Consider the following 19,980-nt stretch of genomic DNA (forward strand, 5'->3'; position numbering starts at 1 on the left):
CAATCAAGTGTCAAATACATGCAGTCCTGAAATTGTAAAGTAATAATACTGACCAAAAAAATGCAATAACTTATTTGTCGAACATAAATTATAATCTTCATATCTAATATTTACATATTGTAACTTTGAACATCAGTGCATTACAGAACAAAACAAACTTTTGCGTTATAACAACAAGAAGTAAGCTGGCCTTGGGAGGTTTGTTAATGAAACAAATTTGAATTAGGACTGGCGTTTCAGCCGGACAGGGCCTCACATTCTGTCTAGCACTGAAGTATACTCCCTGAGTCACAGACCATGTCAAGTGCCTAAGATATTCAATCAAAAACTTGGTCAGGTCAAATAGAGTTTGAAATACTATGTATTCATTTTGGGAAAAAATATAATTGCTTTTTCCATTAATGAGCTTTAAGGCATATACAATCCAATCAGTACAAGTGTTATAATGTTGGCAATAAAATGCATATTATGTCAACTAATATCCTTTGCAAAGGCAGACAATTTGAGGTCTTGTGCTATCAGGTATTCTTGAGTGTGTGTTGCTTTTTTCAACTCATCTTATTTTTCCAAAAAAAACTATAAATGTGCCCATGTGTTTACTGCAAACCATTTGGAAGTGAAAAAAAAAAAAGAATAGTTCATGTTTACCATTAACAGTCTGTGAACAATCGCAAAGACTTAAAATCTGAACTATATGCCTTCAACTGAATTAATGGGAAATAACTAAAATGCACGAGGTAATAAACATGGCTTAATTGACAAAATATTTAAGAAATGCATCAGATTGTGGGAAACTATAGTCCAAGCCCAAGAAGAAAGTGAACTAGATCTAGTGTCAAGTAAAACCTTTCCACCAAACAGGCCGTGATGGACTTTGGGTTTCACTGGACTGGAGCCATGTTTCCAAAGAGGTGGTCAGCATAAAGCATTGCTATAACCATAACTGGCAGCACTGTGAACTACCTACAACCACATGACTCTACCACCATGTCCTCGTACTGTTTGTAGACCACATTGTTTCCTGAGTCAATGTAGAGGATGCTGATGGGGCTGAGCTTGGATGGGGCGCAGCAGCTGGGTGGCATGTTGCTGGGGTTCATGGAGTTCATCAGGGTCTGGATGATGGCGTGGTTGGTGGGCTCCAGGTGTGACCGGAGCGGGAAGTCGCACACTCCCTCGCAGTGGTGCGCCTCGTAATCCAGTGGGGCGATGATCCAATCATCCCAACCCAGCTCCCTGAAGTTGACGTGCAGAGGCTTCTTGCTGCACCTCGACTTGGACTTCCTGCCATGCCTCTTCCCGTGCCGGTTTTTTGACCCAGACGATGACCCCGCCGTCCTACGTCTCCTTTTGGCTTTGCCACGCGGGGCCCTCTCTTTTGCCCCCACTTCCCCCTTTCTTCCCAGGCTTGGCGGTGCCATCCCTTCCCTCCTCTCACTGTACAGAGTCTGCCTCTTCTTGGACCTTGTGAACACCACCAGGATGGCTTTCTTCTGCTGGGGTCGTCCGTGCCGGTGCAAGCCCAGAAGTTGCAGGTCCAACTCCCTCTCGGGGTTGTCCAGCGTGGCCCGGAGCTCCAGGCAGAAGTGCTTCCCCTGGCTCAGGACCTGTCGGTCTTTGAATATCTCCCACACGTCTAGCACCTCCCATCTCAGTCTGCGGGAGTCCTGGAGGTCCAGCGTCTTGGAGTCGAGCAGCTGCTGTGTGCGGCAGGACAGGAGCTGGAGGTCCACGGGCTCAGTTTCCGATATCCTGAAATTCCCAGACACTTTGGTGTATATCCTGAGCTCGGCTCCCAGCACTTCGGCTTTGTCGGAAAGGGTTGACACGTCGAACAGATACTGCTGTCTTCGCAGAGGAGAGAGTGGGAGGTCATCTGTGGAAGGCATTATAAGGCATTCTTGGTCAGATGGATTCTCAAGGAAGATAATGCACATGCCATCAAAACAGTTTCAAACTTCACAAATTATTTTATGGTTGTCCTGTTTAATGTAGGCGAGTGAAGTTATATGTAAAAGTTGATTTGTATATGTATGGAATGATAAGCAGTCCTACCTACATGTGTGCATGCACAGACAGGACACATACAGGACACACACACACACACACACACACACACACACACACACACACACACGAGCCAAATGATCAAAGATCGTCCAACAGCCAGGTGGGTCCGTGAGAATTACACATACATACCTTGTCCAATGTCCACAAAACTTGAGATAGTGTTTGCCGCTTTTGATGACCGAAAAAAACTTGCGTTCAGTCCCAATTTCTCCGCCGTGGAGAATGTCTTATAAATAGAGAGCATGTAGTCATGAGGCTCAATAATAACGTCTTTGGGGCTTCCCTTGTTGTGATGATGCCCCTCGCTGCTGGATGAAGGTGTGTAAAGCTCTTTGAAATACTTTGACGCGCCCTGTCCATCAAGCAGCTTGGTAACTTTGCTGCTCCTGGGGGCAGACGGGAGAAAAATGGCAAGTGTGTGAAAACACGGACTTGCCCATGCAAATATAAGAGCCGCATAGAGTGTAGTTATATGATGGAAATCCATCATCTGGCTCCACCGGCAAAACGTCTCTGTCGTTGCAGCAAGATTATGCCGAGTCGTGGCCGGAGGGACCACCAGGGACCACCACGGGGCAAGGTTGAAGCTGGACTCTACATCCACTCGCAGCAAAGTGCGGCTCTAGTGTAAAGTATTATGCACCGCTCTGTGTTGACCAGACAGTCTGGAGTTAAAGAAGGGGGACGAGAAGAACACGCCCACCTTGTACTGTTCTTGTAGACCTCTAAATCGTGGGACCAAATTAAGGCTGTAAAACTAATTGTCCCATTGTCACTCACTCTCACTGTCATTCTCACTGGGGGACAGATGTTCAGACGATGACAGGACAGAGAGAATGCTGTGAAAAGGGGGGCATGTCAAAACTCAAGAGTTTTACGTGCCCACCCACCCCGAGATGTTTTCCTCAATTGGCTTGCTTGTTTACACAAGACGTCCAACGAATATCAAAATGGGAAGTGTCCATTGGACCACATGGGAAAATGTCCATTTTCCTTCTTTTTTTTTTTTCTGTATGTAATAATTTAACGGTTTCCATTCAAATGGAGCTTTACGCTTCAGATGAGATCTATTACGGCATTTAATTGTACCTTGACATTGCACATACGACCAGGCCAGGTGCGCCCTCTAGCGACCCTCGTCCAAAAAAAGCAAGTGTTTGACAAAATCTCGCCAATCACGTCGCCTTCATTCAGCACCATGGATAGAGCTTTCACCCCACGTTACAAACAGAACCGGCCAACCCTTCTGTTCTCACCGGGAGACTCCTGTTATTTGACCCCATCTCCTGGACGTCTCCTGTTCTTCCATTTCTCCTGTTCTTATCTAGCCCTGAAACATGACTGTCATACAAGCGTCATGTGAACCATGGCTAGTTCTTATCCTGTTTTGGGGGATTCCACCCTTTTTGTGTGTGCTCCCTCACTGATATGCAGCCACGGCCATTCATGTTAATGTTCATGTCTCTCTCTCTCTCTCTCTCTCTCTCTCTCTCTCTCTCTCTCTCTCTCTCTCTCTCTCTCTCTCTCTCTCTCTCTCTCTCTCTCTCTCTCTCTCTCTCACTCTTTGATTGTGGCACACACACCCCAAAAAAACTCTCTTTCTGAGAGAATGGGAATGTTACTCTTTTACTGTCACTTTATGTCTGGATAAACTCCAGTCCAATGCAATTTTAAAGAGATAGTCATCTTAAGTAATTAGTGGTCATTATTAAATATAGCTCTTTTATTGCTACTTTTAACTTTTTAATGGATCCTATGTAAGTAGAGGCTGATAAAAGTGTCACCAAAATCCACCAGAATACTGGAAATTACATCTACTATGTTAAAAAATAAATAAACACATGATCTACAGGCTGTAGATCATGTGTCACACTAAACATAAATGGTGCTAAATAGTGCTAAAAGTGGTTCTTTGAATCGTGATTATGTTCTACTAGACTCAGGTTCTGACCGCTACGCTACCCTCACACCTACGTGGCACCGCCGATACAACCAATATGTCTGAGTCCGTGCTCAGGAATGTGTCAAAAACATCTCCATGAATTCAAGGCTTCATGGAGTGTGTAATTGATAGAAAATAAGTAATTTTTTGGTGAACTATTATTTTAAGTGTCTTGTTCAGGGACAGACACATTGTTGAGGCCTGGGATCAAACTTGGGATTTTTGGCTTGCCAGGAAGGCTCTCTAACCATTCAGCTATGCCCACATCATCAGTAGAGATTTTAACGCAGTTCTACCCTGTAACAGTAAAGGGGTTTCAGGGGAAACCAGCAAAATGAGGAATAATATAATAAAAGACTGTCTTGCTAATAAAGCGTCATGTCTCAATTCTTTTGCAATGTATTTGATATTACCTTTATATTATTCAATAAATTATGCATTTCATCCTCTATCCCAGCCAGCACGCCCACGTGGGTCCCATATGGGTTCAAGGTGGGCTACACCATATGGGCCCCATGTCGGCATGTCAGCGGGATCCACTTGGGTCCCATCTGGGATGCCCATGTGGGCCTTACGTGGGTACTACCTGGGCCCCACATGGGCCCCATGTGGGCTTTTAGGTGGGTTCTACCTGGGCCCCACGTGGGCCCCATGTGGGCTTTAGGTGGGTACTACCTGGGCCCCACATGGGCCCCATGTGGGCTTTTAGGTGGGTTCTACCTGGGCCCCACGTGGGCCCCATGTGGGCTTTAGGTGGGTTCTACCTGGGCCCCACATGGGCCCCATGTGGGCTTTAGGTGGGTACTACCTGGGCCCCATGTGGGCTTTAGTGGGTACTACCTGGGCCCCACATGGGCCCCATGTGGGCTTTAGGTGGGTTCCACCGGGGCCCTAGGTGGGTCCCATATGGTTTCAAGGTGGGCTAAACCATATGGGCCCCATGTCGGCATGTCAGCGGGGTCCACTTGGGTCCCATCTGGGATGCCCATGTGGGCCTTACGTGGGTACTACCTGGGCTCCATGTGGGCTTTTAGGTGGGTTCTACCTGGGCCCCACATGGGCCCCATGTGGGCTTTAGGTGGGTTCTACCTGGGCCCCAGGTGGGCGCCAACTAGGCAAGTCTATGTGGGACCGAGGTGGGTCCCAACTGGGATGCCCATGTGGGCTTTAGGTGGGTTCTACCTGGGCCCCAGGTGGGCCCCAACTAGGCAAGTCTATATGGGACAGAGGTGGGTCCTAACTGGGTTTGTTTGTGCAATGGTTCCTTTGATTTCCAACGTGGGTCCTAATAAGATTTAAATATAAATAAAATAGATTAAGCAGCAAACATGAACCGTGTTAATTCTTGTAAACACACCTAAAATAAAAATTGGGTATAACATTTTACACGTCTTCAGTTTTACCAGGATGAAAATAGACAATATATATTTTGACAAATTTATTAAAAACAATATTACAAGATAATGAAAATACAATGAAAATACAAATGGAAATAAATATAGCAGTAGTGTAAAGGTGCAGGAAGAGAAGGCACACACATTACACGTGCAAGTGTAAATATTCTGACAATGCTCCACAGAGACTATTAACAGAAACAAAATATAAGAATAAAAATGGTGTATAAGAGGTGCATCAAAAACTTCAATTGTCCATGTAACAGGGCAGAGGGATTCTGAGATCCAGTTTCATGTTGCAGATGAATCTGGGCCCTATGTGTACGTGGGTGTCTCTTGAGCCTTTCTGTTTAAATCCCCAGTGACAGAACCAACCAAGTATTGTGCTGCTAAGGGGAGAGAAAGAGAGACAGAGACTTTGTCTACTGGGGTGGTGCATCATCCAGTTGTGGAAGCTGTCGCTGAGCTCAAACTCTGTTTCCACCTCTATCACGAGCCCCAGTGAACCACTTGGAGAGAGCCTTCTTCTGCATCCTTGTGTTCTTCAGTCCTCCTAATAGAAATGACAAGAAGCCAACTGTTAGAAATTATAGAATTATGAAACTTTCCATTACTGTATATACTGGTATACATCAAATGTGTTGCCAAATTACATTTAAAGTTAGACAGATAAAGGAAAATTAATCACACACACACACACACACACACACACACACACACACACACACACACACACACACACACACACACACACACACACACACACACACACACACACACACACACACACACACACACACACACACACACAATGATTCACCAAGACAAGCAGGAAGAATGCCCAAACTGAGCAGCATAAAACAGCATGAAAATAAAGTTTAGCTTGAGAACAGAGTAATGCACAATCTACTACTTAAAGAGATCAGTACTGCATTTAAATATTTACTTACTTAGTTATGAAAGCAGAAATCCATCACAAGGCAATCCTCCTCTCTGCTTTGCTCCTTGAGTCCTTTGTCAGTTTAAATTTGAATTTAGTGGACAAACAGAGAGGGCCTTTAGGACCCAAAGCAAGCAGGACCTTTAGCTGCCCTTAGAAATGCCTGAGCAAATAAACAATAAATAAATAACAATAAAATACTAACTGAAAACTAAATACAATGGCCTTGCCTGTCTTAAGTAAAGTGTGTAATACTGCATTAAAGCAAACATCACCAGCCTTTATAAACATAACCTGTGCGGATGTAAACATTCGGCTTTCTAAATGAACACCCGAGCTCTCTCTCTGTCTCTCTCTCTCTCTCTCACACACACACACACACACACACACACACACACACACACACACACACACACACACACACACACACACACACACACACACACACACACACACACACACACACACACACACACACACACACACACACACACACAGCTCTGTTTAACACAATGCTGTACCCCCTCCAACTGTACTTCTTGTTTTCATTATGTTTAAAAAAAAAGACTCTCTGTCTTTCTAAAAGGAAGATATGTGTGTCCCCACTGCTGCCTAAGCCAAGAAACAAGGCTTTACAAAAAATATAACTAACTGAAACAGGATTGTGTATTTTCAAAGTTAACTAAAACAATCTATCTGAAAAAGAGCTTGTAGATCGGCTATTTAAAAAAAAACGTTTCTGACTAATCCATATTATAATAAAAAATTAAAACTAAACTTTAAAGAAATAAATAAACTAAACCACCCACCCCTCCAAACCCAGACTAGTCTGGCATGCCTTGAAGTGATAATTTGAATACCCATTGTTCCATTGTTGCTATCTGTGTGTGACCCCCACAGGGTCACACTCAGATAGGGCCATTAACAGGCAGTCAGGGGGAGGGGATTTAGTCTGGACTTGAACTGGAGAATACAAATGTAGTTTGACTTGAAGCAGCACATGTAACTGAAATAAAGCAGAAAGCTCTGAATCCACAAGCTTATGAACAAATTGTATTATCATTGCTCCCTATCACAAACGACACATTTATACTTGCTAAAATCTAAGAAAAAGTGAGTTGGGCTTTAACCACTTAAACCCTTAGTAAACTTGTACTTGGTCTGCTCTTTTTCCCCTCTCTACACCAAACCTCTTTGCCAAAAATAGCCGATCTACAAGCTTGAGCTTGTAGATTGGTTTATTAGCCAGGGATCCTTTAAATGGTTACCAGTTAAACGGTTAACAGTTAAACAGTTAACCTGCCATGGCCATCTCTAATAAATAAAAACAAATACTTAAATACTTAAAAATACAATGTAATGTCCAATCTGTATGGTAGAGTATGTTCATACAATATAATTTATACTATATAAATAATTGGGGTGGTTGCATTTAGTCTCCCTGCTCTTCTATTGAGACATTTCGATTGTGTCAGAGGTCATGTCTCACCTAGACACAGGATCTGACACAAATTCTGACCTGATGGTCAAGATTGAAATCATCCCCTGAGCAGACAGGCTCTATCTTAATGGTAAAATATGTCAGCATTTGTGCAGGAAACTGGGTTAAAATCTGGGGTAAAAGAGGAAGATATAGTACAACTTAAAATGGGGTTGAATAGTTTGTCTGTCTTTGTGAGCTTGTAGATTGGCTGTTTTTGGCATTAGTGTTTAGTTTGGCAGTGGTAAAACAAAAAACAAAAACAAATCTGTTTACACATTATACGATTTATAGTGAGTGATTGAGTGCGCGTGTGTGTGTGTGTGTGTTCCAACCCATGCCCAGTTAGCCCATATGTACATGTCAGTTAGCCAGCAGTTAACCAGTCACACCACATGGGAATCACATGGGCTTCCCCGCTTCCAACCCATACCGGTTAGCCCACATGCAGACCACGCGGGAACCACGTGGGCTTGCCCGCTTCCAACCCATGCCGGTTAGCCCACATGCAGCCCACGCGTGAACCACGTGGGCTTGCCCGCTTCCAACCCATGCCGGTTAGCCCACATGCAGCCCACGCGGGAACCACGTGGGCTTGCCCTCTTCCAACCCATGCCGGTTAGCCCACATGCAGCCCACGCGGGAACCACGTGGGCTTGCCCGCTTCCAACCCATGCCGGTTAGCCCACATGCAGCCCACGCGGGAACCACGTGGGCTTGCCCGCTTCCAACCCACGCCCAGTTAGCCCACATGCAGCCCACGCGGGAACCACGTGGGCTTGCCCGCTTCCAACCCACGCCGGTTAGCCCACATGCAGCCCACGCGGGAACCACGTGGGCTTGCCCGCTTCCAACCCATGCCGGTTAGCCCACATGCAGCCCACGCGGGAACCACGTGGGCTTGCCCGCTTCCAACCCATGCCGGTTAGCCCACATGCAGCCCATGCGGGAACCACGTGGGCTTGCCCGCTTCCAACCCACGCCCAGTTAGCCCACATGCAGCCCACGCGGGAACCACGTGGGCTTGCCCGCTTCCAACCCATGCCAGTTAGCCCACATGCAGACCACGCGGGAACCACGTGGGCTTGCCCGCTTCCAACCCATGCCGGTTAGCCCACATGCAACCCACGCGGGAACCACGTGGGCTTGCCCGCTTCCAACCCACGCCCAGTTAGCCCACATGCAGACCACGCGGGAACCACATGGGCTTGCCCGCTTCCAACCCATGCCGGTTAGCCCACATGCAGCCCATGCGGGAACCACATGGGCTTGCCCGCTTCCAACCCACGCCCAGTTAGCCCACATGCAGCCCACGCGGGAACCACGTGGGCTTGCCCGCTTCCAACCCATGCCAGTTAGCCCACATGCAGACCACGCGGGAACCACGTGGGCTTGCCCGCTTCCAACCCATGCCGGTTAGCCCACATGCAACCCACGCGGGAACCACGTGGGCTTGCCCGCTTCCAACCCACGCCCAGTTAGCCCACATGCAGCCCACGCGGGAACCACATGGGCTTGCCCGCTTCCAACCCATGCCCAGTTAGCCCACATGCAGCCCACGCGGGAACCACGTGGGCTTGCCCGCTTCCAACCCATGCCCAGTTAGCCCACATGCAGCCCACGCGGGAACCACGTGGGCTTGCCCGCTTCCAACCCACGCCCAGTTAGCCCACATGCAGCCCACCTGGGACCCTCATAATTTGCCCAGTTCAAGCCCATGCCCACTTGGTACCCAAGTAGCCCGCATTGGGCCCATATGGGTCCCACGTGGGCGTGCTGGCTGGGATATATTGTCCAGCAACCTTTATGATAAAGGCGAAAAAAGATAATAGACCTGTGGGAGCCAGATTGCTCAAATGCAGTGATTCCCGTGCTGGGATTCGATCCCATAATCCTTTTTTTTTACAACTTTATTTTACAGTTTTTATGTTATATACACGTACAAATGTATAGCATTTTATACAAAAAAGCGATCGCGTTGATATAATACAAGACTACATAAACACACATACAACCCCCCCCAGATCCCATAATCTTGCCCATGATCTTGTGGTCTGAAGTCAAGAGCTCTTCCGACTGAGCTATGGATAGAGCAGCCTAAAAGCAGAACTCACACTTTCAACTTCCACCCTCGCCAGCGTCAATGGTGTGTCTTGCCTTTTTTTCAGGACTTTCAAAAAGCTTTAAGCATTGGTTCTCAAAGTGGGGTCCGGGGACCCCCAGGGGTCCTTGGGGGGTTTCCAGGGGGTCCCCAGCAAAATGTTATTATTAAATATGGCTCTTTTATTGCTACTTTTAACTTTTTAATGGATCCTATGTAAGTAAAGCCTGATAAAAGTGTCAAACTCCCAAAATCCACCAGAATACTGGAAATTACATCTACTCTGTTAAAAATTTCCTGGGGGGGACCCCCAGCGTGGTCAAGAGCCCCCCCGCCCCGGAAAAAAATCTCCTGTTATATGACGGTCTGAGGTTGGCAGGTATGGCACACATACAACAACGCCCAAACGCCGTGTATACGCCGTCCATACGACGTCACAGTCAGACGTGAGTCGGCGTCGTTTCAACGTATTTTTTGCAAAATAGCTGCTGACTGAGGTCTGACTCGGATGTCGTATGGACGGCGTATGCAAGGCGTATGGGCGTTGTATTGTGTGTGCCCAGTGGGGTAAAGAGATATCTGTTGATATAACGTCGATACGTTGTAAATACTGAATACTGGAAATTACATCTACTCTGTTAAAAATGTACTGGGGGGGGACCCCCAGCGTGGCCAAGAGCCCCCCCCCCCCTGGGAAAAAAATCTCCTGTTATCGGACGGTCTGAGGTTGGCAGGTATGCATTACAAAATGTAGTTCTTGAAATGAAAACACAACGAAAGAATATATTGACTTAAACTTATTAAAAATAGAATTTATTTAAAAGATAATCATTTTATTTGCAATCAACAAGATAAGGTGGATACAAAAAAAATCTTATTTGGCAGATTTTAAACTGACACTATTGCACAAAAAGAGGTAGTAGGCCTATAAATATGCTATGTCAGAAATAATTTAGCCCACCTGCAATCTATCTATACATTCCAGGAATCTGTATGTCTGTCTGTCCTTCGTATATCTCGAGAACTGTTCATCCAATCGACTTCACACTTGGTGGGTGTATTGCTGAGGAAGCAAGGTAGTGCAGTGCTCAGTGTGAAGTTGATTAGATGTGCTGTTCTTGACAAAGTTCAGCACATCATTCAGGCCAAGCAATCTGCCCGTTCCGGACGGGCACACGTTCTGAGCAGGCACCCCCACAACAATAAAATTAAATAAAGCATTCCAGCATTATGAAACATTGAAACAGAAACAGGAACTCCAAGATACACTAGAAAAGAAACCAACAACAAAGTGCGTATAATTTCATACAATCCTTCATTTGGAAGACTTGTTTTTAATTCTCATGTACTAGTGTACGTATGTAACTTCTTCCCAAAACCCCTCACCATTCACCCCTCATGGCCACAGCATTTCTTACAGGCCTCTTAAAAAGAAGCTCAGAGCATAGATAATGCTAATCAGACATAGTGCATTGGAGGAGAGATTAGTGCTCGAATTCCAGATGCTGTTGTCTTCTGTAGTGGACTCTGTTGTCCAAGAGCTGGTGCTGGTGCCCATGGTGGTTGTGGTGGTACCAGTGACAGGGCTTGGAGACATGGTGGTCATCGTCTGGGTGGAGTTGTTGTCGATGGTGTTGTTGGGAGTGGTGGTAGGGGCCAGAGTGGTCGGGAGAGCTTTGACGCTGAAGGCTCGCGACTGAGCACCCCACTCTTTCAGAGTAAAAGCCATGGTCAGATTTTCACCTACAGGGAAGGGAAACAGTTATCTTAGGAAAAAAGGACTATGCTAGGAATAACAATAAGGTATATTACTACTTAAAGGGGAAATCCACCCATTTTCAATATTTAACTATGTCATTAATATAGCATAAAGGAGTTGTGTGGAAATAAGAAAAAATTTAAAAAAAAATTAACATTGCAAAAAAATGTAACATTGCAAAAAAATTAACATTGCAAATTACACTGTGATGACTCATCATGGTGTAATTTGCAATGTTAATTTTTTTGCAATGTTAATTTTTTTTGCAATGTTAATTTTTTTTTTAATTTTTTCTTATTTCCACACAACTCCTTTATGCTATATTAATGACATAGTTAAATATTGAAAATGGGTGGATTTCCCCTTTAAGACTCTCGAATTTCCCTTGTCCTGTGGGAAACTAATAAACTAATAATCTATCATATTAAGCACTTGTGTAATTCACTGAATAAGTTTCTTACACAGGACTGTGGTTTAGGTGCCAACACACTGAAGATTACTGCCTGGTGCCAAATAAGAGGTTTTGTGGCTGCATTTTATTTTCAAATTATTCGTTTTATTGATCAGATTCCTTCACATCCTTCATGTCTTTTTAGACCTCAACACTGAGCAGTTTTATCTAGCGTTCTTCCAGGCGACTTCCAGGTGATACACAGGTGATACACAGGTGATACACAGGTGATACACAGGTGAAACACCTACCACTGTTGAGGATGGCCAAATCGGTGAAGTTGGCCCAGCAGTCACTGAAGAGGATGGTGGTGTTTCCAGTTAGTCCGTTGACAGGGTTTCCACTGGAGTCTTTCAGAGACGCTGTGGCCATGAGGGAGGTGACTCCCACAGAAACACATTTACCCTGCAGGCAGAGACCATAGCCATGTTTTATATTTGTTTAATAATATTACATCTTGCAGAGGCTTTCATTCAGATTGCCTGGCAGAATTAAACCCCTATTCATATAGTGAATATATCTAACCTTTAAGATGCATATACATATGTTGTGTACAGTATATGTACAGTATAAGTATCACATTAAACCGTAACTGTCAGTGAAGTCAACTACTACTAAACTACTAATATTTATCAGAAGCAACTTACAATGGCTTCATTACTGAAGTTTAATCTATTAACCTGCCTTGACAACAAAACAGGTTTTACACGATTGCGACTGTACATAATGTCTCCATAGGAAAATGCAGAATTTGATACACTGGAGTAAAGTCAATATGTATATTTATTATATCTGCATTTAGTGCAGGCATTACCTCCTCATCCACAGCCATGAGGCTGGGCTGCTGGTACAGAGGACCAACGTATTGCTCTGCAATGGGCTCCATAATGACCAGTAGGTCAGACACACTGGACACAAAGCTCACTGTAGGCTCTTCCCTTGTCACCTCCTCAGTGGCCACCTAAGCAGATTAGAAGCAAGAAAAGAAATGTCATGACCAAAGCCTGCTGTATGAGCAGAGCATTCGTTAGTGTAGGGTAGGACTAGCCTAATTAATAGCCTACAGTTCCTGTAAGCCAATGCCCAAAATGTCATGTAAATTGATAGTTGAATGAGACATGAATGTTGAATAAACTGGACTAGGGTCCATGTGGTTAATTCATAATATTTTCAAAAGCCACAGTGAAGGGGTTTACCCTACAACTGAGTCTTGAGATAGAGCTCACCTCATTCCAGGTAGGGTCAGATGATGGGGGAGGAGGTGCAACGACTCCCATGGAGGACACGTTTAAGCCGGTGGCCTGAGTCAGGTTGCCAGAAACTGCTGCCTGTCCAAGGTCATTGGCAATGTTCTTCAAAAGAGCAAAGTCCTCCTCATCTGGAAAATAGGAAACAATAGGATATAGAGTGATACTGTAGTAATGGAGCTACTGTAGCAGGTCCATATTTCCTGTATGCTGTAAAGGGCCAAACACATTAGTTGACAAATTCGGCATCGGTCGGACTCTACACATTAGAAGTGTCTCTACTAACCATTAGTGGTGTTGGTGGTCTGCTGTACAGGGGGCTTCTTAATCTCCACCTCCACTGTCAGTCCACTGGACCTCTTCCTCCGGCGCTTTCCGCTGTCCTCGCGGATAATGTTGGTGATGCGGATCATGTTGGACGGGACCTTGAGGAACAATGCCAGGTTCTGGACCAGGTTGTCCCCGAAGAACTCATCCTCAGTCATGGCCGGCAGCTGGAAGGAGATGAAGAGAACCGGGGAGGTTCGGATTTCCACGGGTTCGGAGCCTCTCAACAGAACCTTCATCATCTTGAAGTCCTGGTCGAAGTAATTTGTCCCCACGGTGGCGTTCAGGTGAGGGACGTATTGTCCTGGGGGTGTGCCAAGACAGATGGGTGTTAAGTATTTGTATCAGTTGAGGAAAAAGAAATGTGCTCAAAGATTAAATAGAGATTACATGTTTTTTTGTTTTTTTGTGCACATACAATTTTTTAAATTTCATGTCATGATAAGATCGGTCTGTGTGAGATGAAGAAACCACAGCGAAACCAAACCAAAGATGCCAAATAGAGACACACGTATGATAGATAAGCAACATACTGTATATCAGCAAAACTGGGATTAGGTTGTAAATGTACCCAAAATAACGATAGCTGTGCTTTTATACAGCAGTTCTACTACAAAGTATTTATCAAGTAATGGGATACAACAGTTTATGATTTGTTGATTATTTCTTTAATTTGGCTCCGCCAACATATATAGAGCCTTCAGAACTCTATCAATAAAAATGTTTCTAAGAAACATAAGTGAATTAATAACAGGCTAATGTTACAGTAGCAAAGTGACAAAAATGCCTGTGCTGTTAGACCGTATAATCAGAACTCATGGAATGCCTCTTGTCCAATCAAATTACTCAATCAGAACTAACCATGAACCAATACATTTATAACATCAGTGTAGAATGCGTTCTACCTGGAGACATTGGCTCTTTCAGTGTATAGTCAGTGTTGTCAGGGTTCCATTCAGCATTAGTTGGAGCGACCAACGCGTTGTCAACGTACACATCCAACCGCTGGGGCTTGGAGTAGAAAATCGAAACCAAGACACTCTGTATGAACGAGAGCAAAAGTTTAAGTTAGATGAAATGTTTAAAACACACACAAATGCAAAGCAAACGATGTGAACTATATGTTGCTTCTCTGCTCAAAAGAACAATTTAGGAGTTTCATTATATCTGGCCTTTATGGGCACAAAATGTGTCATTTTCAATATGACCTGACCACATTCAAAATGTTAAAAGAAGATTCTCTTAGAAGGTTCAGGCTTTTCCTTTGGCACCGGTACTCGTTCAGGGCAGAGCAATGCAATATACACGCATACTGTACCTCAGAAGGTTTGGCATTGACCATCATGAGGCGTAGCTTCTGAGGTGTGACGCTGCTGAAGTAGACATCGTAGGAGCGTCCGGTGGCCACGATGCTGTGGAACAGAGACAGTCTCTTCTGACAGGTGTAGCCTGCGCACCAGCCATGGTCCTGAGGGCCTGTGAACCAACAGTGATGAGTTTTGTTACTTTCTTTGGAGGTTTGTCAGGAACACTGTCTATATACAGCTACAGGAATGTGAAATAATTTGACTGATTTAACGACTTTAAACCTGGCATCCCTATTTTGGGGCATGTTGTTAAAGGCTAAAAGTTTTAATTTGAAAAAATAAAATAAAATAAATGTAGAAAATATGTCCAACAATTGTCATTTTTTTTCTCACAATTTGTCATGTAGGGAAGTATATAGGGTTTAAGTGGTTAATTTAATAAAATTGTGTGTGTGTGTGTGTGTGTGTGTGTGTGTGTGTGTGTGTTATGTGCATGTGTGCATATGAATGTGTGGTTGGACTTTGAAGTTGAACCAACTATTCTCACCATTAATCAGATCCACATAGCCATCTCCCAGTACAGCCACAGGAGACAGGCGTCTGGTCTCTGTGTCTGCATCCAGACTCTCAATCGCCAGCATCCTGTAGTTCAGTCCAAAGCACTTGTAGCTCTGCCAGGGATACACATAAGTGCAATTGTCCCTGATCACACCTGAAGATGAAGATTAAACAGGGGTCATAATAATAATAATACATCAGACTTATCTGAATCATATCTAAATACTTATCTGAATACTTAAAGACACTTTAACAAATAACAAATAACAAATAACTTTATTAAAGCTTTTAAAAAAAATCAGAATAGGGGTTACATGCATCTGTTGATGCCTATGTCCTAACATTGTTCAATCCCACTATCATTTACTGTACGTAACACAAAGTAACACAAATTTGTACTGTTCCAAACTCCACATAAATAAAAAAGACTCTTATAAGTAACCCTGGAGCGCTATGAGTGAGATACTAGGAGTGAGTTGCACTGGACTTTTTGTGTACGTATGAGACTTTTTGAAAGACAGACAACACATCTGTACATACAACAAGTGTTGTAGCTGACGCATGTCTCTGCATCAGACACATCAATTTCCCATGTCTTGCGGGTATTGGGCAGTGCCGGTTTTCTGATGGGTAAGGAAGCTGACTCTTCTTATCTAATGCATACTGTATGTGTGACCATCACCATGCCCTAATATTACTGTAACAATTGAGTGTCTGATTGCGTTTATTGAAATAAAGTAAAGAGAGTGTAAAATCCTGAGCATTCATTTAAATCAGACTTGTAAGGTTGGCTACCTTTGTTTGGAGCGATCTGATCCACAGGGATACGGCTGCCATTGGGGAAGGTGAGCATGACTTTGGGGATGCGGAAGTCACCCAACCCTCGTCTGGGATCCCCACCCCACTCATACTCTGACTGGGGAATCACAGCACCCACTGCACCCAGGAAGGACCCGTCCAAATCCTTCAGCATCGTCTTCTTCTTAGCATCACAGTCCATGTCCACACAGTCAGAGGGGTTGGCTTTCCTGAGGGAAATAATGCAAATATTAATTTCTATTCTACTGTGCGTACCGTAAGTACACACAGTACTCGGGTAAAGAAAACAAAAAATACAACTTCGGTTGTATTAGCTTAACAGCTAAGGGACATCTTCAGACATACTATTGTCCTTTGGGCACCAGTCTAGTATTAGGCAGATATTAGCCAATTTTAATATAGGATTGCTTGGTTAAGTCCCACTTATCTTTATCTACTGCATAAAGTTTCAAAGTCAAAGTGTGAAAACCTCAAAGAGAACACTAATCTAACAACTGGGTGTAGCTCTGTGGAGCTTGCTTCATGTGTCCACGGTTATGGGATCAAATCCTGCTCTCACTAAGAGGAAGTCTAATTTTGAGAGCCAAGTAAAGTTTTACAATGTGCTTTACATTGAAAATGTTCCTAACACTGATCTTGAACCCAAAACTTTGTGCTTACAAATGTAACTAAACCACATGGTTTATAAAAAATGAAGCATTAAGATGTTCTCCCTCCATGACTCTGCATTTAGATACATATTTAATACATCTTAGTTATATATAATTTGCAGACACAAGACCACACAGACATACTTGACATCAGGCCTGTGGATGTAGACCTGGGCTCCCTCTGTGCTGTCAACCATCTTCATGCCACTGACATGCACTGGGTGCTGCAGATCTTCATTGCCAGGGTTGGTCATGAACATCACGCTGGTGTCGCTGGAGCAGATGTTCCGGAAACCAACAAACGTGGTGTCTGGACAGGGTCAACATGGAAATGGAGGTTATTTATTCAAATTTGTCCCACAGCAGGCAGCATGGTAATTTTATTGTTTAGAGGGTTTTTTGGCTGTCTTAATTGTAGCCTACTAATGGTTATATACCTTAAATTGATCTAATCAAACACAGGCAGCACTCACCGATGACTCTCATCAGCCCTTTGATGGTATTGTAGGACGTGAGTCCGGTATAGCTCATTTCGGGACCGTTGTTATGTCCAGATTCAAATGTAGGCCAACAGATCCCAGATGTACCACCTGTACAAAGAGGAGGGTTGAAGTTGATTGGTGAAACTTTGACATTGATGTTTTCAAGCATAATATACAGTGTATACACACACACACACACACACACACACACACACCCACACACACACACACACACACAGTATGTATGTATAAACAATATATACACATACATACATGTTTACATATGTATCAAAGTGTGTACCTTCGGTAGGCCTAGGACCACGGTGTTCTGCACTTTGTTGCATATTCCAATCGGACATCGGCATAGTGTCTGAACAGTTGAAGTTGGGGCTGCTGCCTACTATCAGTGCATTCTGGGGAAAGAGGGGTTACCATTACATGAAACAGTTTAATCATACGTATATTTAAAGTACTTGACATAGCACTTACCCTCGCCTTGACGACCTTGCAGGCTTATGCAAGGGTTAAAACGCAATTTAGATAGCATGTTATTTAGACAGATGCCAGGTTCATTTGTTGAACTGGCATCCTATAGTTTGTATGTTTCAATGTACAGATTATTTATGATTCAGGGTCAGCAATGCCCCTCCCGACTATCGGCAAGTTTAACAAGATACATTTTTAACATCTGCTTCTGCTTGTAATCGCAGCACGTCAAGGTGCTGCATTTTTCTGGTAAACCCAATAATTGTAATTAGAGCTTGTAGTGTGTGATGCCCCATAATCTTTTTAAATTGTGTGTGCATGTTTAAGATAATCTTATAAGATTGTGTGATTTTAAAAAAAATATCAGATTTTACAACGCCTGTAGTCTGAGCCCAGATTAAGGCTGAAATAAATGAATTAGCTGTCTCACCTGGACTTCAACAGTCTTGTCGGCGTACAAATGGGCAAGTGAAGGAGGGCCATAGACGTATGACATGATGCCCATGCCGTTGTCCACCAGGGTAACATTGGCAACAATTATTTCCATACTTGTCTGCAATCAAAGATAATGGAATAAGAATACAAGTAAGACTGGCACAATGATCCTTTCTATTGTCTTCCATATAATCTACAGTATCTAACCATTGTAACCTCAACACCCACGGATAACAATGTTTCATCCTTAAACACCCAGATACCCCATTCTCAAACGTATCGCCATATAATGTGCCTCACTAATGCTCACTATAAGACATATCATTTCTGTCTACTTGTTCTGTGTCTCAGAGGTGGGCTGTGGATAGCTTGAAAATATACCTGCCAATTACGTCAGTGGCAGAGATTTCAAGCTAATGGAAAATTACGTTATTTCTCTTTCTGGAATGCTGTATGCTTAAAATAGTAAACACAGTTGTTGCATCAATTAAAAAATAATCTAGTATAAAATTCCCACTGATGATATATCATCAGAGGGTAAATTTTTTAGCTCTCAACAGCCCTTTTCTGAGACACAGAGCGAATAGACAATGGTACCGTCCAATAGTGAGCGTTAGCAAGGATCTATTCTACATGTATGGAGATAAAGGTAAACAGGTGAACTTTTCCTTTAAAGAGTCTACACCATGAAAATCACTTTTTTCTTGGTTGTTTGTATTTTTTGGGGTCCCCAGTGTCTCTTGTACCCCAAAAAATGTTTTTTTTTAAAATTCAGTCATTCCTTCTCATTTCATGGATTTCCAGAATGGGCGTGTCTGAACAGGCGATCTCAGAATGGCAATGTTTATGAGGTCATAAACATTTTTGATGGCAAACCCAATGTTAAATGAAAAGTGCCCGAATCGCTCCGAAACTTTTTCTACCCCCCCTAAGTGGGGGTCTACGAACAAATACTTCGGGCTCGGATTTTGGCTCCGCCCCCCGGAAGTGGGTGAAACAGGCACCTCAAACACTTGGTGGAATTGTTCAAAAATGTTCAAAGTGTCTTTTTTTCGATTTTGTATTTTTCTTAGATGCTTCTTTTTATGCAGAATTTTTCCATTTTTTTTTTTTTTTTTTTAATATATTTTTTTATTAACAGAATTTTGTATTAACAGAATTGCTCAGTAGCCCCCCCCTGCCCAAGAGGACGTTTTGGTATTGCAGCTGAAAGTGCTGTATAAGCCAGAGACAATTGACTTGGGATGAGTATATCTGAGTGATGATTTAGGCTCAAAACTTTTGAAAAAGGTTTGAGGGACATACACCATATGATATTAAATATCAAATCTTTTTTTTAAATTCATGGTGTAGCTCCTTTAATGTAATTCCTTGACTCCACTTCTTGGCAGCCTAATAATCCCTGACATTTTGATATGCCCCATGGGGGTCTTAGAGCCTAGGGTGGGAAACACGCCTCTTGATACTGTCCAAAATGTATGCTTTTAGCCAAACAGTTTGATCACAAAGCACTTTGGAGAGCAAAAAAGGAC

General features: G+C 43.6%; 2 protein-coding genes across 4 annotated transcripts in view; both read right to left on the minus strand.

Moving 5' to 3' along the window:
- Positions 1–704: 704 nt before the first annotated feature.
- gdf6b (growth differentiation factor 6b) lies at positions 705–2,557 on the minus strand (the record flags this gene model as incomplete). The annotated part of the gene is made up of 2 exons (XM_080442566.1): positions 705–1,876; positions 2,200–2,557. 2 exons carry the CDS (start codon positions 2,555–2,557, stop codon positions 960–962), a joined length of 1,275 nt encoding a protein of 424 aa, XP_080298692.1. The 3' UTR covers positions 705–959.
- Positions 2,558–10,713: 8,156 nt separating this feature from the next.
- Positions 10,714–19,980, minus strand: part of LOC308095175 (fibrocystin-L-like) — a 54,556-nt gene continuing 45,289 nt past the window's right edge. For all 3 annotated transcript variants that reach the window (XM_080442133.1, XM_080442132.1, XM_080442131.1), the window contains exons 65-77: positions 18,444–18,566; positions 17,829–17,940; positions 17,519–17,635; positions 17,190–17,355; positions 16,372–16,604; positions 15,566–15,730; positions 15,030–15,187; positions 14,617–14,752; positions 13,671–14,015; positions 13,364–13,515; positions 12,952–13,098; positions 12,389–12,542; positions 10,714–11,670 (exon numbers count right to left, since the gene is read on the minus strand). In XM_080442133.1, the coding sequence (XP_080298259.1) occupies positions 11,342–11,670; positions 12,389–12,542; positions 12,952–13,098; positions 13,364–13,515; positions 13,671–14,015; positions 14,617–14,752; positions 15,030–15,187; positions 15,566–15,730; positions 16,372–16,604; positions 17,190–17,355; positions 17,519–17,635; positions 17,829–17,940; positions 18,444–18,566 (2,337 nt within the window). In that variant the 3' untranslated portion in view covers positions 10,714–11,341. The remainder of the gene's footprint in view (positions 11,671–12,388; positions 12,543–12,951; positions 13,099–13,363; positions 13,516–13,670; positions 14,016–14,616; positions 14,753–15,029; positions 15,188–15,565; positions 15,731–16,371; positions 16,605–17,189; positions 17,356–17,518; positions 17,636–17,828; positions 17,941–18,443; positions 18,567–19,980) is intronic.

This window comes from Gymnoscopelus braueri (assembly GCF_963280865.1).
Source record: "Gymnoscopelus braueri genome assembly, chromosome: 11".
Lineage (NCBI taxonomy): Eukaryota > Metazoa > Chordata > Actinopteri > Myctophiformes > Myctophidae > Gymnoscopelus > Gymnoscopelus braueri.